At 40.3% G+C, this 26,306-nt stretch overlaps 3 protein-coding genes across 5 annotated transcripts; 1 reads left to right on the top strand and 2 right to left on the bottom strand.

Moving 5' to 3' along the window:
* Nucleotides 1-450: 450 nt before the first annotated feature.
* On the top strand, nt 451-4,501 carry ckap4 (cytoskeleton associated protein 4). Its single transcript, XM_055054843.1, has 2 exons — nt 451-1,118; nt 2,971-4,501. Exons 1-2 carry the CDS (start codon nt 801-803, stop codon nt 4,147-4,149), a joined length of 1,497 nt encoding a protein of 498 aa, XP_054910818.1. The 5' UTR covers nt 451-800; the 3' UTR covers nt 4,150-4,501.
* A 513-nt stretch (nt 4,502-5,014) lies between these two features.
* Nucleotides 5,015-16,782, bottom strand: ikbip (IKBKB interacting protein). 2 transcript variants are annotated; one of them, XM_055054842.1, is made up of 4 exons: nt 16,307-16,768; nt 16,111-16,228; nt 6,551-6,772; nt 5,015-5,644 (listed from the first exon to the last, which is right to left on the bottom strand). In XM_055054842.1, exons 1-4 carry the CDS (start codon nt 16,516-16,518, stop codon nt 5,078-5,080), a joined length of 1,119 nt encoding a protein of 372 aa, XP_054910817.1. In that variant the 5' UTR covers nt 16,519-16,768; the 3' UTR covers nt 5,015-5,077. The 2 variants fall into 2 exon arrangements, with proteins under 2 accessions (XP_054910817.1, XP_054910816.1); XM_055054841.1 differs by lacking the exons at nt 5,015-5,644; nt 6,551-6,772 and adding an exon at nt 13,540-15,324 and having other exon boundaries at nt 16,307-16,782.
* A 435-nt stretch (nt 16,783-17,217) lies between these two features.
* arfgap3 (ADP-ribosylation factor GTPase activating protein 3) lies at nt 17,218-26,109 on the bottom strand. Of its 2 annotated transcripts, none has more exons than XM_055054877.1 (16): nt 25,927-26,109; nt 25,244-25,362; nt 24,522-24,594; nt 24,298-24,429; nt 24,115-24,195; nt 23,618-23,720; nt 23,479-23,538; nt 23,308-23,354; nt 22,333-22,487; nt 22,130-22,261; nt 21,923-22,048; nt 20,974-21,129; nt 20,230-20,356; nt 19,993-20,080; nt 19,277-19,401; nt 17,218-19,176 (listed from the first exon to the last, which is right to left on the bottom strand). In XM_055054877.1, the coding sequence occupies exons 1-16, from the start codon at nt 25,993-25,995 to the stop codon at nt 19,159-19,161; spliced, it is 1,611 nt and encodes a 536-aa protein (XP_054910852.1). In that variant the 5' UTR covers nt 25,996-26,109; the 3' UTR covers nt 17,218-19,158. The 2 variants fall into 2 exon arrangements, with proteins under 2 accessions (XP_054910852.1, XP_054910853.1); XM_055054878.1 differs by having other exon boundaries at nt 23,627-23,720.
* Between the last annotated feature and the right edge of the window lie 197 nt (nt 26,110-26,306).

Here is a 26,306-nt window from a genome sequence, read left to right as displayed (position 1 = left end):
TTCCAGAATGGAGCTTTGTTGTAAAATAAAATTACAAATATCACCAAGAAATTAAAGGTTTGTTGTCATGTGTAGCAATCAGTACTAAGAAAAATATGTGCAAATTTCCATAAAGGCAAACTGGAAACCATTGCATCAACTTTTAACGTCTTATAGTTGTTCTGGGTTTTCAGATATGCAAGTTTCAGAACAGATATGTAATTATGGGATGTGGCCGCATGCAGACCGCAGCTGCCACGTATGAAAGGAGGAGCGTGGTGGGGGAAAGTGGGGCGCTCCTCCCTGCTCTGCTCTGCTCTTAACCGTTTGCACCAAGTTTGCATCAGGCAAGCATGATCATGCAGAAGTAATAACGCGTGTATAACAGGCGATTACACGCGTGGTTGGAGGAAGTGACTGCTTTCTGGAACGCAAAGTGCAAGTTTTGATATCTAAGAAGTTTTGACACCACTTAGACTTTTTAAAAAGTTACAAAAGGCGTCAAAAGAAAAGAGATAAAATCCTGCAAAACTAACGCATTACTGGTGTTTTAAAACGTAACAAGCCTTTCACTGTTTGGCGAATTGCTTGTGGGTTTGGGACATTTACCCAGACCCACGCAGAGTTGTCTTTTGGGCATATAGGACAGCCCCCATCCGCATACCTCGACACTGAAAAGCCCCGTGGAAAGACACGCCGCGCTCCCTGATACGCTGCTGCTCCGCAGTGGGGCTGAACTGGGAGCCCACTCCATCCACGACTGCACAACCAGCGCAGCCTCCTTCCTCTCGCACTCATTTGGACCGAACCTCCGCTGAAAGATGACGACAAAAAACCGACCAAAGAACAGCGAGAAGAGCGCAGCGCCAAGCCAGGACGACGCGTCCAAGAAGAGCCAAAAGAGTGGAGGCGCCAGCAACGGGCCGAGTGGCCCCGGGCCTCAGGGGCCCCGCTCAGGTAGTTGCCTCGGCCTTCTGGCAAACGCGGTGTTTTACACCGCGATGATAGGGGCTGCGGGATTTGCAGCTTTTTATTTACAACAAGTCGTGGAAGAAGTCCGTCAGATCCACGCAGAGCACCAGGAGAGCGCACGCAGAGGCGCGGAGCTGGGTACCAAAATGGAGAACGTTCTTCAACAGGTGAGTTGAAAATTCAGAGAATCGATTAAACATGAATGAAACGTTACGCTACATGGGTTCGCGTAATATACTATTTGTGTTTTATTAATCTGTTTAAATCTGAACAGGATTTATTAGAATGAGATCAATTACTTCAACCTCAAGTGGAAAAAGCAAGAGACACCCAACTCTTTGTCTCTTGTGAATGTGAACTAAAATCTGTTGTTAGAAAGATATGCTAAAGCACTTTATTTTATTATTTATATTCACAAATAATCTAAAAAGCATGGCTTCTTTTTGGTAGAACCATCTTTTTGTTACATTTGCTGGTTCTTTGGAGTGTACTTCCAGCAACGTCTTGTTGAAATTGTAGCAGCTGAAACTCAGATTTGTTGGAGGACATCTTTAAAGAGCATTTGGCGTTAGGTCTGGACTTTGACTAGACCGCTTTTTCCATACTCAAGCCTCCTGCCTCTACATTTTTCACATTGGATAACTCAAACACAACAGAAAGACAAGGTCATAAGATCAGTTTACAGAATGAAGTTAGATAGCAAATCTTAAAAAATTTAATTATGTGCCAAAGATAAAAACAAAAAATATGAATCACAAAAAATTTGCCTCTGCAAAGGTTGATATTCACAATAAAGTGCGAGGTTAGTAACAAAAAGATGAGGCCAAGACTGGCTTCCTTCAGCAGAAAACCACTTCATACCTGCTCTTCAGTACAGTGGAGGTTATGTGATGCTGTGGGCCTCAGTTAACTTCAAAAGTCCTGGAATGCTTGCTAAAGTTAATTGGCATTGCTTTGTAAAATATAAAAAAGAAGATTTTAAATAAAAATCTGACAGAAGACTGAAAATAGTGTCCAGAAAAATAGTTTTCTGTCAACAACTGAATGTTGCAACTGCAACTGTTCATTCAGGAGGATGAGGATGGTGGAGTCTTAACAATTCAGTTACTCTACTAAACAAGAGTTGATATTAGAGCTGAAATGGTTAATCACTAACTTTAGTTTGTACTCAATAAAAAGGCTATTTTTTTGAAAGTGCAGTTCTCAAAAGTAATCAATCCAGACACATTTTGCATTTAAGATAAAAAAAACACTTTGTTGTTGCATTTTAGGCAATAAAATGTTTATTTTCTTATTCAAAAAGGGACTTGATTATTTGCATCGTTTAATGTATTTCAGCAGTCGAGCCTCAGCTTTCTTTCTGCTCAATTCTAATCTCACTTCGCAGCTCAGTCTGCGATTTCTCCCATTGATTTGGATTCTTCCAGTAGAAATTTCAACTAGGCCAATTTTCTGCCTGTAGTTGTAGGAACGGCAGCAGAAGAAGTTGTGTTGGCCATAACTCCAAATATTGAATGAAGTTGATTCAGATTTAAAAACAGTTTTCACTGACACCAGATAAAGTGCAACTCAAAGGTTTTTGCTTTGAATTTAATTTAATAGTGAAGTAAAACAAAAAAATATCCAGTGGGTTTAACTAAAACCCCTAGTCATCTTAGTTTAATTAGCCTGTCAAAATAAAGTAAGACAGAGGAATATTCTGTTCTTGTTACTAAAAAGACAAAAAAAAAAAATCCAGAAAAATGTGAAAATTTTATGTTTTTTTAATCTAGCAAACTTAAAAGATATTTTTTGGGTGTTAAATCTATAATTTACAAATCTCATTAAAATATTGTGTTTAGTTTATTGTTTAACAAGTAAAAATAAAAAATAAAATAGTTTTTGCTATCAAAGTTTTTCAACTTGGCGTTTTTTGGGCCGCATGTCAAAGTTTGGCCCAGCAGCTGGTTTTGACCACAATGAAACATTTTCTTCTCCGATTAACTGATTATTCATCGACTGTTCCCGCGTTTCATCAAGGTGGAGTCTCTGCGAAGCAACGTTGACGGACTGGAGTCGTCGCTGGGAGTCACGCGGGTGGAGCTGGAGGCGGCCGTGAGCCGCATGAAGCGGGGCGAGGTGGAGACCAGGAGGGTGGAGGAGGCGCTCCAGAAGCTGCAGAACGACCTCCTCAAGGACCTGGCGGAGGGCGTCCGGGAGGTCAAGGAGGCCCGGGAGAAGGACTTCTCCTCCCTGGAGAAAACGGTGGAGGAGCGTCTGGCCGAGGTGAGCCAGTCCATCTCCGCCAGCGTGGCCGAGTTCGCCGAGGGTCAGGGCGAAGCGCAGCGTCAGCTGGCTGACCTCAAAGCCCGCCTGGGCGAATCCGCGGACCCCGCGCTCGTCAAACAGGAGCTGTCCGCCATCGTTGAAGTCGTCGCCGAGATTAAAGCGGCCAAACAGGCAGCGGACGCAACCTCTGATTCCCTCAGAGACCAGATCGGCGCAGTGAGGGAAGAGCTCCAGACGCGCAACCAGGAGGTCGCCTCTCTGTCCCAGGAGGTCGAATCGATGAGGTCGGTGATGCAAGACACCGCCGGTAGCCTGAGGCAGGCCCTGTCTGCGGCGGAGGCCGGGGTTCAGGCCCTGGAGGACCAAACCGCCACCCTGCAGAGCGGCCTGGAGCAGGTCTCCAACGCCGTCCGCACCGTGGAGGAGAAAGTGAACACGGCGGCGGCTCAGGCTCAGAAAAGATCCGATGATCTGGAGGTCAAAGTTCAATCATCAGAGGAAGGCGGGGAATCACTGACTGCATCGCTGGCTGACATCAGCAGCAAGGTGGAGTCGCTGCTCGCCAAATACGACACACATGAAAGCAGCTTATCTGCACAGGAGGCGGCAGTGGAGAGAGTAAGAACGGACCTGAAGCAGGAGCTGGAAGAAATAAAAACCCAAATGGAGGCCGTGGATCAGCCTCCGCCGCCTGCAGAGGGCTCCACCTTCCTACAGGCGGAGCTGGAGAGCTTAAAAACTGCAGTTGAAGAAGTGAAAAGCAAAGCAGACACGATAGAAAACCAAAACCAGGCCATTCGCTCCCTGCAAGAGGCGATGGAGGAGACGACGCAGGCGCTCGCTGGTTTAGCTGAAGGCAAACGAGAAGAAGGAGGAAGCTTCCTGGAGCTTCTGGAGAAGAGACTGACCGCTTTGGAGGACAGGATGTAGACCACATGAGGCGTTCAAGGGCTTTCAGGATGAGGGGAAAAACACACAGACTACTAGTCAGGCAACGCCGCATCAGGATGCCAAAACAGGAGACAAAACTCCAAGTTGCTGTAATGAAAATCTGCTTTCTGGAGCTGGAATCTGATGTCTTGATGCTGAACTTCTTGTTAGAACAAAAAAAAAAAAAAAAAAAGAGTGAGAAAATGTTGAGACTCTGATCTGTGAAGTTCAAACCTACACTCATTCTGCACTGTAGTTTTGTTTTCTTATACTTTTTTAAACCTCCAATTGCGATTTTTAAGCAATCCTTTGTTTGTTTTAGAAGAATAAAAGAACAAATGTTTGACCTGAAGCCGTGAATTTTTATTTTAAAGGCGTGAAATTTATAAAATGATGACTTAAGATTTGCTGCTCATCGCACCTTCTTAATTTTAATTTTAGTTACATTTTGCAGCCACAAATTTTAGTGTATTTTAACCAACAAGATCTAATTGTTAGGTAATTGTCTGCTTAAATGAAAGCTAAGAAAGAATGCTACATGCAGCATCTGCTGAAAACTTTCAGTCTTAAGCTGATAGATGTGATTGCAATTTCCAAATTATAAATTTTTCCATTTGGATTTTTCTGAATTCCAGTTTTTTTCCATTTTAACCTCATTTTATAAACCCAAGGTGAGAATTTTCTGAACAAATCAGTAGCGAGTGGTCATTATTTGCTGGTGTTGGATTATCAGGTAGGCTGTTTTTGCAATTTGAAAGAATAGAAATATAATGTAAAATGCTTTTCACAAACGATTTTCTTCTTACTGTTCAATCAGATGCAGGAGAAACAAGCATTTAAACTAACGAAGCAGGCTAGTTTGTGATTTGTTTTCTTAAAAATGTTTATTGCAGTAGTTTGACAGGTGATCATCAGATAAAATACGTAACTATTTTCGGTTTTGCATCTCTCCGATGTCAGATAAATCAGCTATCTCACTGACCTGTTTAGTCGTAACACTTAACTCTCCCTCCACTGCTGTGAGGTTCAGCAAAGTCTGTCGGAGTTCAGCGATCTCGCGCTCTCTTTCTGACAGATCCTCCGCGAGTCGTCCGATCCTGAGCGTCAAGTCGGACAACTGCGGCTCAAACGCCCCAAAGTCTCGTTTAATGGACGCCACCTTCGGTTTGAGGTCTGCGGCGAACGTCAGCGTCTGTACGAGGCGAGCGCGGCCGCTCTCCAGCTCCCGCAGCCGATCTGATATCTGGTCCACCACGGCGACCAGCTCAGGGATTCGCTTGCGGAGCTGGTTGATGGCTTCGGTGTTGCGTTCGGATGCAGATCGGAGATTGGAGACTCGGTCGACGCTGCTGCCCAGGACGTCTCCGATGCGTTTGACCATGCTGCGCTCCACCTGAGCGGTTTTGTCCTCCAGCTCTCCAACCTGCGACAACACGGAATCCAACTCGGACCGCAGGCCGTCCATCCGACGCACGTCCGTCCTGACTGAGGAAACCTGCAGAACCAGCACCGGAAAATGTTCCACCAATCAAGAAAATAAATGCAGAAAAAACAAGATGACCTAAGAGACACAGTGTAAAAACACAAAATGTTACTGAGTATTTTTGCTCTAGCTCTTGAAAACAAACAAAACTAAATTACAATTCTCTTTTCAGCAAGTGAACAGTTTAAGTAAAAAATTCCTTAATTTTGTAAAACAGTTCTAGCTCCCCTGGCAAATGATTTCACTAATAGGAAAAATGTTATTATTTCAAGTGACATTTCGTCAGTATTAATACATGGAGTTGGAATCTTAACACAATATTTTGTAGTACTATTGTGATCATGATAAAAATTGTAATTAAAAAAGTATGAACTGCATGACAGAATTTATAGCACCACAAACAAGTTTATATCACTAAACTGCATATAGAGAATTTAACTAATCCTATTTTTATATTTATTGATGCTTTCGTGAAAAAGATAGAACAACTTTTAATCAGATTTTTTAACATTACAGGGATTTATTGTGTGATATATCAAAAATCCTATAAGAAATTTATCACGATAAATAATACAATATCAATTACTTAAAACAAAGTTCTTTATTTTTATAAAAAAAGTTATTTGTAGCTTAGTTTGGTCTTATTTCAAAATATTTGCAACCAAAAAAAACAACTTAATTTTGTGTTTTTGCAGTGTATACAGCCCTAAAAACACATAAGATTTATATTTCAGCCTGGAGTTCAGAAAAACATTCAAAAGAACAAGTTAAAGTCCAAAACTGATCCAATGTCACAGAGGGTTTTTGTCAAGATATTTGTTCTTTAAAACTAGAAAAAAGTTGTGTTAATACTGAGAAAAATGAATAAAATCATTCACATTTTTCCAGAAACATATTTGCCAAAAAAATTAAACACACCTTGTTGGCGAAGTCCTTTGTAATGGCCGAGGTTCGCTCTTCGATTTGCGTCACCGCGTCTCTCAGCGACGTCAAGCTGCCATGGAGCTGCGCTCGTTTCTCACTCAGCCCGGCAGCCCAGTCGTTCAGCTGGATGACGTCCCGCTCCAGAACCTCCAGGCGGGGCTGCAGGTTCCCCCGCTGGGCCGCGAGACCCTCCAGCATCTGCTGCACGGATTCACACTGAAACAGGAAGTACAGTTCAGCACCCAGAAGAAAAAAAAGGGACTTTGTTCTCTTTTTACACAGAAAAATTGAAGCATTTTTAAGGTAAGTTTTCAACTTTTCCAGTACCAAACTGGACGAAGAAACAATGCAAATGAACTCAAAATAAAGACAGTTTCCAGTCACTATTATACGATTTCATTCATGTTTGTGGTATTATTCTATATCCTACAGCAAGGACAAGATTAACTAAAATATAACAAGATTTTACAATTTTAAATGACTATACACCAACAACAAAACACAAATTTAACAAAAAACATATGGAAAAACAATTTTTATTTCATTTAAACCGATCAATAAGTCACTGAAAAATAAAGAATAAATATTCATTATATCGAAACAACTCAAACAAATTATTGGAAAAAGACATTCTTGCTCAAATGCAAAAAAAAAAAAACAATATACAAAGAAAGTAAGAAATAGATTTCTTACAAACATATTCTTGCTAAGTTTTCTGGCATTTAGGAAATATAAATAAACTTGGTAACTCTCAGTAACCTAAAAAAATAAATTTAGACAGATTTAACTTCAGAGTGAGAACATTGGTTTTATTTTTTCTAAAATAATTTTTATTGAATCAACCCAAACAAAATACTTTAAATCTTTCAGTGCTTGAAAATAAATGAAAAATAATAAAAGTGTTACGCTTGACATCTGTATGAGTGATGTCAAATGTTTTATCAGTGCTATGAACTCGATAGTGAACAGTAACAACGTCTGAGGTAAAATAAAACACTTGAACAAACTAAAAAACAAGAGAAAATGTTTGAAAAGGACATTGGTAAAATGTAAAAAACATTTTAGTTATTGTTTAATTTTATTTAAACCTTTTTATACAATATTAAAAATGCAAATAAACAATTCAATTCCATGACTAAAGAACAACATTAACGTTTTATTTTCTAAAATTCAACAACAGCATTTCTTTAGGGAACTCTTATTTGCAGCTAAAATAAAAACCTCTAACATCAACATATGAAAAGCTCAGACTATTTTGCTTGACTTTACATTAACACATTGTGCGACGGATCTATTTGTTATTTTTTGGATTAATAAGTGGATAACAAAACATGGTTTGTAACAGAGTGAAGCTAAAACTAACAACAAAGGATGTTTTTGTCTTAAATAAAAATTGTTATGTTGTTTGTACAATTTTGGTTTAATTCCTGCTCTGAGTATGTTGCTCTTTCAGCAAGTTGACTTTCTTGGAGTTTCTATTCTCCAGTTAACAATTAATCGATTAATAAGACTCAAAATCTTACCAAGTATGTTTGGTCTAGTGGCAAGTGAAAATATGCTAAAACTAACTTTTAAGGAACTTTTTAGCAGGTGTGACGGAGGAGCCGTCACGATCGGAGAGTCCCTGTTAGCAAACATGCACAATTATAAACTTACCTGTTTCTTTTCCTTTTAGTTTGGATTGAGGCGATTCATCGTGGGTGCACACGCGGTGTTTTCGTTTGACGTTCATTCTAATCGGTTATTTTCAGGTACATGTTTTTCCGGTTTTCTTTGGGGAAGTTGTTTCCAGTTTGGAGCGCACCGGGAGCCAATTACGTGATGTGGCGTAGTCATCACAATGTGCTGGTTGTTTTTGTTCTTTTGTTTGGGTGTATTTTGATTATAAATGTATTTATTTTTTCTTCCTTATTGTTTCTTATTGTTATTTTAAGGATTTGAGTTAGAAATAATTGTTTAGTTTTTGTTTTGTTTAGTTTAGTTTTGTTTGATGGGACTTCCTCTGGGCGGAGCCTGTAGCTATAAAAGCAGGGCTCTGTTTCATAGAGGGCAGTCTGCACCTAGGCGTGAGAAGTGTCACATTGGAGGTGATGAGCTGCGACTTGAAGGTACTGCTGTGCTGTGTTGATTTTTAAGTCATCTTGGACATTTTTGTAAATATTATGCATTTGCCACTGTTGATTCACTGCACTGATAAAAAAAATAAATCTCACTAAAGTAATCCCTGGCCTTGGCCCGTCATTTTTTTTGTGGTGGCCCAAGTCATAAAAGAACCCCGTCACATATGGTGTCAGAAGTGGGATTATGACAAGCCGGGGAAGAGGGTCTCGTTTGGTGAAGCAAAGATCTGGTCTTCGATCACAATTAAAGATGGAAGAGCAGATGGCTGACAAAGCATTGGAGAGCATGCCGACGTCGGATGGATCAGATGAGGAAGGTGAAACAAAGCCTGGCCCCAGTGGATCAAGTGCGTTTGGCAGTGAGTTTTTCACTTTGATGAAGGACTTTATGGCAGGTCAGCAAAAGCGAGAGAAAGGGCTGCTCAAGGAACTGCAAAATCTTAGGATGTCTTTGCAGCAACCACAGCAAGTACCACGCCCTCACCTTCAGCCAGGAGCTGGTGCAGAGCAAAGTGATGATGATGGTGGTGGTGGTGATGATGGTGATCCAAGCCGGCAACCTCAGCCAATAAGTTACACCACTGATCCAAAAATTCCTCCTTATCAATTAGGAGAAGACCTGGAAAACTATCTGCTGCGGTTTGAGCGCATTGCTAAGACCTGGAGGTGGCCAGAAAGTGAATGGGCGTGCCGACTCATTCCACTCCTTTCTGGGAAGGCGCTGGAGGCCTATGCTGCCATGGATGAGGAACGGGCTCACTGCTACAAGGACTTGAAGACTGCTTTGTTAGCAAAGTTTGACATCTCACCAGAGACTTACAGACAGAAGTTCAGAGCAACAAGTACACCTGCTGGTGAAACTCCTACTGAAACTTACCACCGTCTTAGAGGTCTCTACCGACGATGGATCCGTCCAGACCAGCGTTCCAAAGAGGACATCGGGGAGCTCATCATCCAGGAACAGCTGCTGAGCGTTCTGCCCCCGGATGTAAGGACCTGGGTGAAGGAACATGAACCTAAGGATGGTCTGACTGCTGCAAAGTTGGCTCTTCAGTACATGAATGCACGGCGAGGAGGAGCAGCACGTTGCTCCAATCCAGTACCACGTCCTGTTCAACCGGCTGGACATCAACGGTATGCCAGAGATCCAAGCCAGGAGGTTAAAGGTACCATCAGTCCTCTGAATCCACCGCCTAATGGTAAGACATTAATTTGCTATTATTGCCAGCAGCCGGGCCACAAGGCTTCGGTGTGTCCAATAAAGAAGACAAAGTTTACTGGTTCCTGCTATGTTCCTAGAGCTGAAAATCAGGCTGGAGTCAAAAACTTTGAAACTAGAACTCAGAAAACTGTGATTGTGAATGGACTGCAGGTGACTGCATTAATAGACAGTGGTAGTTCCACATCACTCATAAAAGAGAGTCTTGTATCTGTTGGATGTGTGAACTATGAAAAGAAGACTGAGATTTTGTGTGTGCATGGAGATTGTCATGTTTATCCAAGAGCAGAAGTGACTGTCATTGTTGATGATCAACCATATTTGCTAACTGTTGGTGTGGTGAAAAACCTACCTTTTGATGTCATTTTGGGTACAGATTTACCTGTGATGTTTCACCTTTTGGGAGAGGTACAAACTGAGGGGGACAAAGTTAGCAATGCGTCCTGTCCTGTGATTACTCGTTCTCAGGCCAAAGAACAAGTTGAATCCTTACCTAATTTTGATGATAGTTTGTTTGAGGTTCCAAAATTGTCTAGAAAATCCAGAAAGCAAAAAAAATTTGAGAAAAAGCTACTGCTGGGTGGAAATGTGTCACAAGATTTAACAGTGGATGACATGTGGAAGATACCTGAAAATATTGCTACTTTACAGAAACAGGATGTGTCTTTACAACCTTTATTTGACAGAGTGGAGGAAAAAACTAATGCTAAGTGGAGAGGAAGAGAAACGTTTGTGTTAAAAGATGGCGTGTTGTATGCTTGTAATGAAAAACAACGGTTGGTAGTTCCAACTAGTTGTAGGGCACTTGTCATGCATTGGCACACACCATTCCATGGGCAGGGCACTTGGGGCGTCACAAAACATTTATGCGTGTCAGCTCACGTTTTTACTGGCCGTCAATGTATAATGACATTAATGCATTATGTGCTTCTTGTCCTACATGCCAGAAGACTCGTCCTGCTCGGAAATCAGATCGGGCGCTCCTCAGCCACTACCTGTCATCTCTACTCCTTTTCGTAAGGTTGCAATGGACATTGTTGGACCCCTAGTGAAGAGGGCGTGGTCATCAGTACATCTTGGTAGTATGACTATGCCACCAGATTTCCAGAAGCTTTTCCACTGCACACAATTACTGCTCCTACAGTAGTTAGAGCTCTGGTCCAACTATTTTCAAGAGTTGGAGTCCCAGATCAGATTTTGACCGACCAGGGAACTAATTTCACCTCTAATCTGCTAAAACTCTTTCATAAACAGCTTGGGATCTCAGCCATCAGGACAACGCCTTACCATCCACAGACTGATGGACTGGTTGAAAGATTCAACCAGACGCTAAAGAGGATGCTGCAGAAGTTTGTGAATGACACTGGCAGAGATTGGGACCGCTGGTTACCATTCCTTCTCTTTGCCTATCGTGAGGTGCCACAGGCATCAACCGGGTTCTCCCCATTTGAACTCCTGTATGGGTGGGATGTTCAAGGACCTCTAGACCTGCTGAGGAAAGGCTGGGATGCATCAGAAACCTCATCTAGTGCCAAAGGTGTGGTCCAGTACGTGCTGCAGATGAGAGGTCGGCTTGCTGAGTACCAGGAAGAAGCTGAGAAGAACCTGTTGCAGGCCCAGCACAAGCAAAAGAGGTGGTATGACCAGCAGGCACGGCAAAGGGTCTTCAGTCCTGGACAGAAGGTGTTGCTTCTCCTGCCCTCATCCACCAGCAAACTTTTGGCAAAGTGGCAAGGACCCTATACTATCAGCCGACAGCTAGGACCCACCACCTATGAAGTCTACCATCCTGAGAAAAAGAAAGCTACACAGGCTTACCATGTGAACTTGCTAAAGGAGTGGAAAGAACCATCATGTCCAGCTCCAGAAACATCATGCCTGTTGAGACAAGTGGAGGAGGAAGAAGAGGTTCCTGGTATTGAAGTGAAGGCTGGACAGTCAACCCCAACCTCAGTCACTTGACCTCACACCAAGCCTCACAACTTCAGCAGATCTTTCAGAAACTGTCTCCTCTCTTTTCTTCCAATCCAGGCCGGACCACCTTGATTGAGCATGCAATTCGACTGAAAGAGAAGCAGCCAATTCGTCAACGCCCATATAGAGTTCCACAGCAGTTGGTGGGACAGCTGCGAGATGAAGTCGAGGCCATGCTAACATCAGGTATTATTGAACCTTCAAACTCTGAATGGTGCAGTCCAGTGGTCATTGTGTGTAAGAAAGATGGCTCACTGCGGATTTGCATTGACTTCAGAAAGCTTAATGCAGTTTCAGAGTTTGATGCCTATCCCATGCCCAGGGTGGATGAGCTGCTGGAAAGGATTGGACAAGCAAAATTCATTACCACACTTGACCTGTGTAAAGGGTACTGGCAGGTTCCCTTGGAGCCTTCAAGCAGACAGTATACAGCATTTCGCACCCCTTCTGGTCTGTTTCAGTTTACTGTTATGCCATTCGGCCTGCATGGTGCTCCAGCCACCTTCCAGCGGCTAATGGACAAAGTACTGCGAGGAAGTGAAGACTACAGTGCTGCTTACCTCGATGATGTAATCATTTACAGCAATAGCTGGGAGGAGCATGCTGCACATCTCGCAAGAGTGTTGGAAAAGATTGCAGAAGCAGGACTGACACTTAACATATCAAAGTGTGTTTGGGCACAACAGGAGACCAGATACCTGGGTTACCAGCTAGGGAGAGGAGAGGTGCGACCACAGATGGACAAAGTGGAAGCAATCCAAAAATGCCCTCGTCCTCGAACCAAGAAGGAAGTGCGGTCATTCCTGGGACTAGCTGGTTGGTATCGAAGGTTTGTGCCTCATTTTGCTACACTTGCTTCTCCACTCACCAGTTTGACAGCGAAAGATCAGAAGAATCCTGTTGTGTGGACCAAGGAGTGTGAAACTTCTTTTAACACTCTGAAAGCTCATCTATGTTCATCTCCTGTCCTTCGAAGTCCTGATTTTAGTAGGAAATTCCTGGTCCAGGTAGATGCATCCAAAGTTGGTCTCGGAGCTGTCCTGGCTCAAGGAGATCCTGGAGAGGAGCAACCCATACTCTACCTGAGCCGTAAGCTACTACCTCGAGAGGTGAGGTATTCTGTAGTGGAAAAAGAAGGCCTGGCAATTAAGTGGGCTCTGGAAAGTCTCAAGTATTATCTGCTGGGCAGAGAATTGATTTGGAGACAGACCATCGGGCCCTGACCTGGATCAACACCATGAAAGACAGTAACCATCGTCTGACTAGGTGGTATTTGTCCTTGCAACCTTACAAATTTAACATCTGTCATAGGAGTGGCAGACTTAATAAAGTGGCAGACTTTCTTTCTAGGTTGCCGAATTTCGCCAACCTTGGAGAGGAGAGGGGTGGTGTGACGGAGGAGCCGTCACGATCGGAGAGTCCCTGTTAGCAAACATGCACAATTATAAACTTACCTGTTTCTTTTCCTTTTAGTTTGGATTGAGGCGATTCATCGTGGGTGCACACGCGGTGTTTTCGTTTGACGTTCATTCTAATCGGTTATTTTCAGGTACATGTTTTTCCGGTTTTCTTTGGGGGAAGTTGTTTCCAGTTTGGAGCGCACCGGGAGCCAATTACGTGATGTGGCGTAGTCATCACAATGTGCTGGTGTTTTTGTTCTTTTGTTTGGGTGTATTTTGATTATAAATGTATTTATTTTTTCTTCCTTATTGTTTCTTATTGTTATTTTAAGGATTTGAGTTAGAAATAATTGTTTAGTTTTTGTTTTGTTTAGTTTAGTTTTGTTTGATGGGACTTCCTCTGGGCGGAGCCTGTAGCTATAAAAGCAGGGCTCTGTTTCATAGAGGGCAGTCTGCACCTAGGCGTGAGAAGTGTCACATTGGAGGTGATGAGCTGCGACTTGAAGGTACTGCTGTGCTGTGTTGATTTTTAAGTCATCTTGGACATTTTTGTAAATATTATGCATTTGCCACTGTTGATTCACTGCACTGATAAAAAAAATAAATCTCACTAAAGTAATCCCTGGCCTTGGCCCGTCATTTTTTTGTGGTGGCCCAAGTCATAAAAGAACCCCGTCACAGCAGGATATTGGGGCTTGTTTTAAGTAAAAAGTGATTAAAAAGAACTTGTTCTGTTGCCAGATAAATTAACTTGGAACATGTGAAAATGTCTTAAATAATCTGTCCAATAATTTTTCATCAATATTAAGAAATTATTTACATGCTTTAAGTAAACAATATCTTGCTAAAAAAGTAACTTGTAAGTTTGTCTTTTTTAAATCTACTGAGATATTTACACTCGAAACTGGACCAAAAATACGTTGTAAGATTTTGTGTTTTTGCAGCGAAATTAGTTAACCATCATTTAATAAAAAAAGTAAACAAAAAAAAACAACAATTAATTGTTTCAGAACTAGAAAAAACTAACGCTGCGCATCCACCTGATCGGTGATGAGTTCAGCTTTGACTGCAACAAAAATGGTTCTAAAAGTATCACAAAAACTTTTTAGAGTTTTAACTGTAAAGCCTCATTAATCCCGATTAACAGTTTCAGCCCTGAATGTCATCGTGATGATGTTCAGTCGGTTCGCTCAGCTCTTCCTCCAGCCACGGCTCCTCCTCTTCATCCTTCCACTCCTCATCCTCCAAAGTGCCGGAGTCGGTCAGGGTCCCTCCTCCGTCTCCCCTCAGTACCATGGTGAGTTCACGGACCGCCTCTTTGACCACGGACAGCTCGTTCTTCATCTTCAGGATGCTGTTGTGGGCCTGCAGGCGGTCCAGCTCCTGCCTGATGTCCAGGATCTCGTTCAGAGCTTTCAGCATGCTGTCCTCGGTGCCGAACACCTGCAGCGTCACTTCCTCCAAACGCTTCTCCGCCCCGCTCAGGTCGCCGTTCAGCTTCAGGATGGAGCGCACCGCCTCCTCCACCTTCGGCAGCTGCTCCTCGCACTGCTGGGCTCGGGGGATGTGCTCCTGGAGTTCAGAGGTCAGCTGGGCCTCCCTTTTGCTCAGGCTGCCTATCTGCTCCTGCAGCCTGTGGATCTGCTTGGTGTTCCAGTCCAGGTGCTCCTGCGCCCGCTTGGCGTCGTCCTCCTCCGTCCGCTCCAGAACGCGGGCGTTCCTCTTCGTGCTGTCCTCCAGCTCCTCCAGCCTTTTCGCCAGCGCCCGGGCCCTCTGCTCGGCCTCGTTCACCCGCTCCGTGGCGCCGGCGTGCGCCTCCCGTGTCTCGGCCTTCAGGGCTGCCAGGTCCGCGGTGACGGCGGCCAGCCGCTCCTGCCACGTCTCCGTCACGTTCAGGAAGCGGGCGTTGACCGCCTGCAGGTCGCGGGACGCCGAGGTCTCGTCGGCCTGCATCGCCATGGCGACGGCGTGGAGGGCGGAGACGTCCTTCTGGAGTCTGGTTGCCATGGAGGCGGCAGAGCGCGCCTCCCGAAGGTCGTCCTCGGATGCAACGAGCTACAGCCGCAACACAGAAAAGGAGCTCGGTTTCTGTGGAGCTCGCAGTGTTGCCAGATCGGGTGGGTTTTCACCCAACTGGGCTGATTTCAACACATTTGGCTGTAAAACTAGCTTTGGGTGTTTTCTTTCTTTCTTTTTTACAAAGCTATCAGAGAAATTGTTTCTAAATAGTTATTGTGTGGCAGAAAAGAACACAACGTTGCATAAAATGCCATACTGTTGCGTTTACCTCATTAGTTCGCTTATTTTTAACAGTCGTACAGTTAAACAAGCATCATTATGTAATAGTGTTGTAAAACACAAATCCCAGGGCAACAGCATAAACTAAAACAACATGCAGCTACAGAAAACAAGTCTGACTGTAGTCAAAGAGTCTTAAGTCCTCCACAGTCCCAAATTGATTTGGTAATTCTCAATAACCTAAAACAAAATAAATTTAGTCAGATTTAACTTCAGACAGTGAGAAAAAAAATTGCTTTTTAATTGGTTTATTTTTCTTTCTCAAATTTTTTTTTATTGAATCAATAAAAACAAAATGCTTTCATTTTTTCAGTGCTTGAAAATAAATGAAAAATATTAAAAGTGTTGCTTTTTGACATCTGTATGACTGACATCAGATTATATCTAAGGCTGGAAACAGTCAGATCTGGCAACCCAATCAGCCGCATCGTTCGCTTATTACTTGACTATTACTACGAGTCGGCTTAAATTACACCAGGCTTTAAAATTAAAAGCCAATATCTGTAAATTTGAGACATTTTGAGAGAAATTTAGCACCTGTACCTTCTTGGAAACTTGCAGCATCTCTTCCTCCATGTCCAGCAGCCTGGAGGTTTTCCCGTGCAGAGCTTCATACTTTTCTTCCATGAGAGAAAACCTCTCGTTCTGCTGCAGCACCAGCCTGAAACACGACACGCTCTCAGCCAACAAACAACACGCAAAGGAAAAGTCATTTAAAACCATAAAAGTGCCAACTTACCAGCTCAAAACTCCGCATGCTGCCAGCGACAGTAAACACATCAAACCTTTCATGTCTGGACCTGACGACGTTTTATTTGCTCCACTCTTCTCTCCGTCCTCCGTTTTCGCTTTCTGTGCTTCACCTTTACCGTTTGCGGGCGAATTTTGCGGCATTTCATCGTTTTGCTTTTGAGACTGCGACTTTTTCCTCTGTTTAATTTCCGTAGGCATTTCGCAGTTATAAAATCCCGCTTTTAAACTTCCGTTACCTGGTTTTAATCTTTAAAAATAGTCAATTATTCCGCATGTAGCAGATAAAAGCAGGATATTATACTTAAAGACAAATTCATAGCGAAATAAGCGATAAATATCCGACTTTACCAGCGGAGATTAGCTAAAGTTACCGCTACTGCTCCCAAGAAAAGTGCTGCCTTCAGGGGAAATTGGTCAATTTATATTCGAACTGTACCAAAGCAGTACAACTAACACATTAACAATTACGCGAGTCTCCAATTCCGTCTTAAATCGTAAATAACTCTCTTACCTAGTTTAAAATCTTAGATGCTCTTTCATGAAGTTCACACAAGGTATAGCAGTGTCAAATACTAAAAGTTCTGACATAGCTGGTGCATCCATGAACGCAGCAGCAAGCCACGTTGGCGAATTTGTTACAAATTTTACCATTAACAGCATTAATTTGAATATTTTAGGTGCAAATTACTTAATTAAATATTATAATAGAAAGAGAACTATTTTGATAAGGATTATATAACAAATCTTCCATTTTATTTAATTATTTAAAGTGATTTCCAGTCTATTCTTAGTTTTTCTGTGGTTTGCAAAAATAAACTTTTTTGCCTACATGCAAAAGCCCACTTGCTGAAAAAAATATAACAGAAAAGTTAAGGCATAACAAATTTGAATCAAAAATGGTCATCAGTAGCTTTATTTTAAGTATAATTGATAACCAGTAGAAAGCTCTTTACAACACTGTACTACACAACTTTTACTGGAAACTATGATTTCATCTTATTTTCAGGATTTGTCTTGTACGAATTACAGAAAAAACATGCAAAATTAAAAAAAGCAAAATGTGTAACAAAGCAAAACGTCATAGAGAAAGAGACAAAGCAAACATAAAGGCATCTTTAACTCAGAGACCAAAAACAACCAGGCCAAAGCTGCTATGTGCAATTTTCAAAACTAATTTTGAGTAAACGGAAAACAAGATTCACACCAAAACATTACAATCAGTCGAGTAAAGAACCTTGACATTTGGCCCAAGGCTTAAGGTGATGGGAGCAAACACATATTCTGTTAACGGTGTAAAATTCTTTGACTTTTGCCTCCAAAATAAAAAGAAAACACACTAATGTTAGCATCCAATCCAAAATAGCTCTGACCAGTCAAGTAATGGATAATAGAAATTTAGGGGGTATGAATAGTGCATCATTTGGACGGTAACATTAGGTTTTTGAGTACCAGACTTCCAAATAAACACCAAAAAAAAAAAAAAAAAAAAACAGATTTAGGAAATACGGAGCTACAGCCAAACTGTTGCATTTTCCAAGCAAATCCTCGGCAGTGTTGAGTGAACAACTTCTGCTCTGACTGTGTGGATTCCTGGACGTTTCTTTTTTACTATTAAACTATTGAGCTGAACCAGGACGAGTGATCAAACCCACTGTGCATGCCAAATATATACAGATATTTCAAGATTAATTAAATCACGAAAGAGGCGGCTAATTTCAGAATGGGACGGTTTATATTTATAAAAAGCAGACACGAAGATTCAAAAACTAACAAAAATGAAAATTGTTCCTACAGAAGAATTTTGTAAAATATACAAAATCCAACCATACTAGCATTAAAGGCACATGTTTAATTTCAGTAAAGTTGAAAATTACAATAATTAAACACTTTAAATAGTGCAATGAACCTACTTGAAGTAAACAAATTTTTTAAATGGTACTTAAGTAACGAAAAATATATATAGTGATTGTCTTGATAAATTGAGATGAGGAAACCAGTTTCACATTTATAATTTAGTCGTACAAAGTATGTTGTGCCTTTTCATGCTGCTTGACTGAGCTAACCACCCGACTCCATGATAAATATGGGCATAAATACTATTTGCCATATTTTTAAAGATGCATTTCAACCTGTTTCTCAAGGCAAAATAATTATACCAAACAATCCATTTTTGAAGACACTAAAATTGTTTGTTACCTAAAAACAACAATAACAAAAAAGAAGCAGTTTAACTGAAGCCCAAAATTAAAAATTACATTCATGTCCATGATGGATGTTAATAAACCTCCCACCATATTGTATGAAAGCTTAATGAATCAGTTCTTCTTTTGGTAACTTCATTTGTGTGACCTCAAGTCAAAGAATCAATAGTAGCTTACGTTTAGAAAACCAGCTGGTCCCTTACGGTTTCTGCCGTCTTTTGGTCTGCTCTGTAAGGAAGCAAACCTAAGTGCACTTCGGGGACTAAAAGGACACTTTCAAGCTTTTGTTGATCAACAAGAGGAATCTGTAACAGCATGATGTCCTGGTGAAACCCAAATAATGTGGATTTGATCAGATAAAGAAAAAAAAAAAGAAACAAAAGTGAAGGAAAAACTCTTCATCTGCTAATTAAGCACTTCTAAATACACAAACCCAGAAACCTTAAAGCAGAGTAATTGATATTCAAGTCTCCAAGATAAACAAAAATCAGATTTTTTCTTTTTTTTTTTGTCATATCTGCACACGTTGTTTAATACCAAAAATATACAAAGAATAATTTTGGTGGTAAACATGCAGAGTTGCTACGAGCGTCGACGTCTGATCTCCTGAAAATGTGATTGAAGTTCACACTGCCACTTAGGAGTTGTAGTGGTCCTAAAAAATAAAATAAAAAAAGAAACATAAGGTAACCAAGTCATTAACAAGATATAAACAAGTCTGATTTTATTCCCAGAGTGTTGAGTGTTTGACTAACCTGGATTGTGTTGACTACGCCGCTAGCCATGACCGACAGTTTGCCTGCGACTGAGCGCACGCCGAGTTTGAGTTGCGACATGTCGGGAGCGTTGGGCAGCACGTTGCTCAGACGATATGAACTTCCTGTAAACATAAAGCAAGAGTCAAACACAAGAGAAGAGGTCCAGACGTGTCAAAAAGAAAAAAAAAAATAATAATAAAAAAGCAAATCCCTGATGAGTAAAACTTAAACTGATCTTGTGTAGAAAAGTGGGACTTTCAGGTGCTTCCATTCACTACTATTATGGTTGCCACAATCACTGCAGAGCGAGCTGATATTAATTCCTCTGATGACACGAGAGAAGAAACTACATTTACCTGAAAGCTTTCAGAATATAGCAGACAGATTCGTCTCAAAACGCAGAGCTTTTAAATCCCTCAGTGGGGTGATGGTTTGCTGGATGTCCAACCTACTGCTTTCACAAATTTCTCCTGACTTCTTTCTGCTACAGTATACATTTTGACTGCCTTATTTTTTATTTGCTCACACTTTTTGACACATTTCCCAATTTTCCATTTAGAAAGAATAGAACTACCACGAGGAAGTCCAGAAATCAGATTAAAATAGACAGTGTGAAGAAAATAAATAAATAAAAAATCACAAAAATATTCTGTAATTTACAAATTAATAACTTTTGTACTACATGTATGACCAAAAAATAAGCTGTATCTTACCAGTTTCTTTCTTTGGATCATCAAAAAGGTCTGCTGAACTTATCGAGGCACTCCCTGAAAACCTCTCCAGTCGCGTCCTGGTTTCATACTAAAGAAAAAAAAGAACATTTATTTTTTAAAACACTTTTGGGAATCAATTTTTGTGTTTAATTGCCCTTTTCTCCAAATTCCCTATAATTGTGGATATAACTGTATTCATTTTATGATAATAAAATGCAGATTTTGCTCATTTTGTACCTCAGAGTTGTCTTGTTTTCCAAAATACATGTCAGATGAAATTGCCTTGACATCATCTCCAAACTTTTTCTGAGCTTCTCCAGAATCCGAGTACGACGGCAAGTCAACCTTTCTCCTGGCAATGGGTCTGTTGACAAAAAGTTGGACATCACAGGAATGCAACTATTCAAAAGGAAAAAACTTTGTATACATTTTAACATGACTACATTTGCCAAATAAGTCTAACGTTTAATTTTCTGTGACACTTTGAGCTGACTTGAAATCCTCAGCATCTACTTGATCCCACTAGCTCAGTTTATGCAGCAAAACAATATCCTTAATAAAAAAACAATAAGCTGACTCTATGCAAGTTTATATTTTATAAAATTAATTAGAAATGCAGAAAAGACAGAAGTAACTGTTTTGTTCTCAAAAATGCAAAGTGAGAAATTACCAAGATCAGAGATAATATGAAGTATTACTAAAGGCTTCCAGTGAAAACAGGAAAAAAAATGTTACATGTTTTATGTTATTGTCCAGCGTTTCACATATTTTTTTATTTTAAGTGATGCGTGAACATAAATTCTTGTATCCATGTTTCTCTTTTAGCTGTAAAACACTTTGAATAATCCTATGAATGTTGCTGTACACATAAACTTACTTTAACATCAAATAGTACAAGTTGGTGAAGGGCTAAAATAACCAGCAACACCAAAAGTAACTATAACTATAATTCAAAATATACAAGTACCAAAAACATCCTACCTGTCGTCAAATGAAGACACGGCGGTGGACAGGAAGAAGTCGGGCTCTGGTTTCTTGCTCTCCTTCATCCAGCCTCCTCCGCTGCCGCCATCATTTCCCCAATGCATAGAGAAACTATCAGAGGTGTCTGTCTGATCCTCAAACCGTGAAACATTCCTCAAAAAAAAAAAAAAAACAATTTTACAGTCATTTTAAAAACAGAAAGATACTTCAACACTAAATCAATTCTCACAGTTTTGCTCCCACAAAAGTCTGGAACAAGACATTAAAAGCCAGTTAATGTTAAAAGTAGTAGCAGACTTCTGCTTTATAGTATGCAAATTTTAAATTTTGCGTATCCAGACCAGAATGTTATTCCAGCTGCACTGCTGCAGCATTCTTATAAATCAGAAAACATCTTATTCAGGTGACGCTACAGCCACAGTTAAATAACTGGAGTATATTTTGGCAGAGAGAAATAACTGGATATGGAGAGCCATTTTATTCCAAATTAAAACATTATTGATAAATATTCAACTAAATAAATAAACGCTCCCATGAAATACAGCATTTAATAGAAATCTTTAATATTTCTGATATTAAGATTTTTTATATTGAGATTTATTTTTATTTATCTCAAGATTAGATTTTCTTTTTATCTGTGTTTTTTAAATAAAAAAGATTTATTTTTATTTATTTCATAATTGAGTTTCATATTACTTTGTAAAACTACTTTACATATATCTGAGGCTTATGCTCATTTCATTTAAAGCACTTTTTAATTTTCTGGAAGCTAAATATGCTGTAAATATAATTATTTTTTTCAAACTTATCAAGAAACAACTAAGGGAATACAATGTCATCTAGCTAAGTTTATTTTAAAAACTTGCAACAAAGAAAGAAAAAGCCTAACTTATAAAATGAAAATAATCATTTAATGTAAAGCAGTGTTTATACAGCTTTATCTGACCTTGAGCTGAAGATCCCATCGAACTCGTCTTCCTCAGTAAATCTGCGGCCCTTGGTGGTCTTGGCTCCGAGCGGACTCTCCTGCTGGATGATGTGCATGTCTGACATAACGGAGTGAGAAACTCCGCTGCAGAGAGACGAACAGAACAGACTCCAAATGAGACAAATGCAGACAAAACAACCAGATTTTTTTAAATCATCATCCTACCTCCTCATACCCAAACCCATGCCCAGTCGCTCAGCTTGCTCCTTTTTCTTCCCCTCCAATCCCTTCAGGTTCTGCTCCTCAATTTTCCTCTGCTGCTCTAAATCTTTATAGGCCAGACGCATGGATGGGGCACTAAGGGAGAAAGTCAGAAGAGATATTAAAAAGCAGACAGGTTTATGCTTTTTATACAGGTTATGACTCACATGGAGTCTTCAGGTGTGATGTTCCTCTTGGCGCCTGCGGTGGACTTCTGTTCTTTCTCTCGGAGTTTGTCGGCAGCCTGAGCCGCTTTTTCCAGCTCGGAGAAACTCTGGCTGCTGACCTTCTGGGCGCCCAGGCCGCCTTTCTTAGACGCCAGCTGCAGACAGAGGCGTCAAGAAAGTGTGTAAAAACCCAATTCAATTCAACATTTATGCAGACAAGTCCATTTTCTGAAAAACGTAGCCCAATACAACCGTTTAATGTCAGCCGATAGATAATTATCGATTAGTATTACTAAACTTGCAGATTTCATTACAATGGATGGTTGATTGAGTGAGTTGATTCGACCAACCTAGCTCAGCTGTTGCGAAAGGCAGGATGGCTGAAGCGTTTTTCTCCGCCAACATTCCGCAGAATGCAAATTCAAATGAAAAAACTTTTTTTTTTAAATTGTGAAGAATAATTGTGGAAAAAAAGAAGAAGGGATTTTTGAATTTGTACAACATTTTGCATTTGTTTTTTTAGTAATACGGTAAGTATTTTGCACAAACCTTGATCAACTCAAATTCAGACCCGATCAAACTGAAATTTTGGTTAATTTTGAAGTTAAATCACTTTTACAAAAACATTATCTGTTTTCTTTCTGATTATTATTTATTTTATTGCACTAGTGACACATCATAGATATAATAAAGCTGTAAAAATATCTTTTCTGATAGGTTTTGCTTTTATGTGTCAGCAAAAAAGGTATTCATACATCTGAGGGATCCAAGATTACCAGTGGAAATACGCAAAAAGCATCAAGTTACATGTACTTCATAATTTCATCCTACACATTTCTGATGGTGGCTTCAGTTTTTAAACTGCAACAACTTGTATGGTTTATTACTTAAAATAGTCAAAATCTTGGTGACTTGTTCATACAATTCATTGCAAACACAATTAGAGTGAATGAATAAGAGATTATTTCTATTTACAGTTTTTTTGGCAGCAGCTGGCTTCTTTTTTAGGAGTGAGGACGGCTCTGGAAACAACAACAAAAAATAACAAGTTTACTTTTTCTACAATTATTACAGCAGAAATTATTTTTTTAAAGTACTTAAATACATAAAAGGGAATCATTTCTAAAAACAAAACTTCAAACAAACCTGGGTTTGCTTTTGGGGAAACACTTAGTACTTCAACACTTGGGCCTTCTTCTGAATTTCCTGAAATCAAAATGCATGTTTGTTGGAGGGGTGAAATTTTTTTTTTAAATGACAAAGAGAGATCTTTTATTGCTCTTACTACGGATACCATTTCGATCTTCATCTTTCTCCTCAATTGAAGGCTTTTCTAGTTTGGGGCTGCTGAGACTCATTTTGGCCATGTTTAGATTTTCAGGTACATCCTGGAAGACAAACAGAAAGGCTAACACCTTTTTACACCAGTTACTCCTGTGTGAGCATACACAGGAGTAACTGACGCATCAGTGAAATTAATATTTCTCAGCAATTATCCCTTTGTTGTGATTGGTGTTTAGTTAAATAATCATTTTCATTCACAGGGAAAGCCAAAATCTACAAAAATGTGCCATAAAAATACAGACTCTAAATCTACAACTCTACCATACTGTTATCTAAATAAACAGTAAAAGTTGTCAAAAAGTCAAGTTTTAAGGCACCATAAGGAGCAAAAAGCATTCAAAGACAGAATAAATCAACACTAAAACCATTGCACTGAAAAAAATGATGAAGAAAATATGATAAACATAAAACAATGGCATCTTTTCAATATTTCTTCACCTCCGAATGCAAACTGAAGAAGTCCACCTGCTTGTCCTCTGGTGAGGTTGGAGAAAGAGGACCCTGACTGTCAAGCCACAGCTGTAGTAAAAAAAAGCAAAAGAGCAATTAATATTAACTAAAGTTTGATAAGCAAAGGAAGCAGCACAGAGATTGCCAGAGACTGGTTTTGGGTCGCTTTACCTCAGTGCCATGACGTCTGGTAGCTTGTGTGGCTAAAGTTTTGATCTTCTCTCTGTACAGCTGGGCGGCACGGCTGTTGTATTTAGCATTAGCAGCACCAGCTTTGCACCCATGTTGATTGAAAAATGCAATCTGTCAAAGCAGAGTGAAAAACGATCAGAGAAGACAACATATTTCTAATGATGCTGGAACATGAACATTTCCTCTCTTCTATCGGCACTCACAGCACTGGCATTGCCTCCCACTTGCATACATCTAAGCTGGAACCATGACCAGTTAAAATCCAACTCAGTGGACCTGGGTAACAGAACAGACAAAGCAAAAGAGTACAAACAGGTTTAAAACAGCACCAAAGTGCTGTACTAAAACTGTAAGGCAACAGAAGAAGTTAATAAAAAGAGAAAAAGTAATAATAATACAAATATCTCAGTACACTTGAAGAGGGAAGTAACTTACAAGTAAGTTTTCAGCAAGAAATATGAGCTTGTTTTAAGTTAATAATCTGTTAATATTGAAGAAAAAGTACTTGTTCCATTGGCAGATTATTTCACTTATAAGAAGACATTTCTCCATTTTATAATCTGCCAATGGAACAAGAATTTTTTCATCAATATTAAGGAATAATTAACTTAAAAAAAAAACAAGCTTGGTATCGCTGGAAACTTACTTGTAAGTTAGTTTTCTCTTGTTTCAAGTATACTCATAAATATGCACAAGAAACTAAACCAGAAATACTTGGTAATAGATTGCGCTTTTGCAAACTATGACGGAATTTAAATGGGTGTAACAAAGCTTGGATCCATAAAAATGAAAACAACAAAACGGCTTTGATCAAGGCATATTGAAACGGTCCAGTCAAAGTCCAGACTGGGAACCTGGAACACATGAGCTCTTCATCCAATTTGCTAAGACTCTGAGCAATTCTTGTTAGAGGAAAGAGTCCTACCTAATAAAAGACAGGTGCACTCCCAGTGACCTGTGAGTCCCAGAGCAGTCTATGCAGAGAAACACCCCGTAGGTGATGCTGGCCCAGCTGGGGTTTTTAGCTGCACAGTCGAAGCAAACCTGAAGACCAAAGAGCAATAATTGATCACAAAAACGAGGTAGTATCTGAATTATTTCTTTTAAAAAAATCAATAGTCCGGCTCTATGAGTCATTGTCAAACAGCTGTGGGGGTCAGAAGTACATTTATATTCAAACAGCTGTGGATCACTGGGTCTGAATTACATTTACAGTGAACTGTAAATGCTTAATTTTCATTAACGGACCTGTGTCAGTATTGAGTTTGGACTATACGCCCAAAAACTAAGCCTAAACAAACAAAACTGATGAGACGAGCTTGTCTCCGTTTTGGCTAGCGCTACATCTGTTTGGAGTAATTAACTTTTAAAAAACGGTCATTTCGACTAAACTGTAGGCAGAACATACTTAGGATGTTTTAACAACCTGTTTCCACCAGTCAGGCTAATTTACCATGACAAAAAAAGCGGATAAGAGCTGACTAATCTGGTTAAAACGAGCCAGCACAGGCATTTTTTTAGCAAAGTGCGACGTGTCATATATCTCATTAGCTTTAGCGGACTTCCTAGTTAAAGACACCCCAACGTTTGTCGTTCATAAAAACTCACCTTATTCGTTGGAATGGAGCGCAGACGCTTGAAAATGGCAGAAATGTCCTGTCTGCTCGGTTCCGCCATCGTTTCAGCTGCCTGCTGGTGGAAGAAATGGCATCTAAAGAAGCTCCGTGTTTTTTTCCCCAATAACAATCCAATGCGACACGTCAGTTGGAGAACAGCGGGACCCAGCTCTGATTGGCTGAGCACAGCCCGTGGTTGTGTTGTTGTAGAAAAGACTTCTGGGTAGTGTAGTTTTCCCCAAAAGCGACAGAACGACGCGTGTCTTTTTAATGGGAACTTTTTATTGAAAAGACTAATAAATCAACATTAATAGTATTTTCAGAATGTTGACTCTAGTTTATGCATAAAATGCTATCTTGATATGAAATATT

Source organism: Poeciliopsis prolifica, unplaced genomic scaffold (genome assembly GCF_027474105.1).
Source record: "Poeciliopsis prolifica strain line A6 unplaced genomic scaffold, Auburn_PproV2 SCAFFOLD040, whole genome shotgun sequence".
Lineage (NCBI taxonomy): Eukaryota > Metazoa > Chordata > Actinopteri > Cyprinodontiformes > Poeciliidae > Poeciliopsis > Poeciliopsis prolifica.
Note: the sequence above shows the minus strand (reverse complement) of the source record. Positions and strands in the feature narration are given on the sequence as shown.

What these genes read in the sequence shown, in the direction of transcription:
- ckap4 (XM_055054843.1), top strand. Translation starts at nt 801, where the DNA reads ATGACGACAAAAAACCGACCAAAGAACAGCGAGAAGAGCGCAGCGCCA. An exon ending in TGGAGAACGTTCTTCAACAG is followed by an intron (nt 1,119 to 2,970) that starts GTGAGTTGAAAA and finishes CGTTTCATCAAG; the next exon opens with GTGGAGTCTCTGCGAAGCAA.
- ikbip (XM_055054841.1), bottom strand. Translation starts at nt 16,518, where the DNA reads ATGCCTACGGAAATTAAACAGAGGAAAAAGTCGCAGTCTCAAAAGCAA. An exon ending in GCATGCGGAGTTTTGAGCTG is followed by an intron (nt 16,229 to 16,306) that starts GTAAGTTGGCAC and finishes GTCGTGTTTCAG; the next exon opens with GCTGGTGCTGCAGCAGAACG. An exon ending in TGCTGCAAGTTTCCAAGAAG is followed by an intron (nt 15,325 to 16,110) that starts GTACAGGTGCTA and finishes TTGCGGCTGTAG; the next exon opens with CTCGTTGCATCCGAGGACGA.
- arfgap3 (XM_055054877.1), bottom strand. Translation starts at nt 25,995, where the DNA reads ATGGCGGAACCGAGCAGACAGGACATTTCTGCCATTTTCAAGCGTCTG. An exon ending in TGGGAGGCAATGCCAGTGCT is followed by an intron (nt 24,430 to 24,521) that starts GTGAGTGCCGAT and finishes CTGCTTTGACAG; the next exon opens with ATTGCATTTTTCAATCAACA. An exon ending in TCTTCAGTTTGCATTCGGAG is followed by an intron (nt 23,721 to 24,114) that starts GTGAAGAAATAT and finishes TTTGTCTTCCAG; the next exon opens with GATGTACCTGAAAATCTAAA.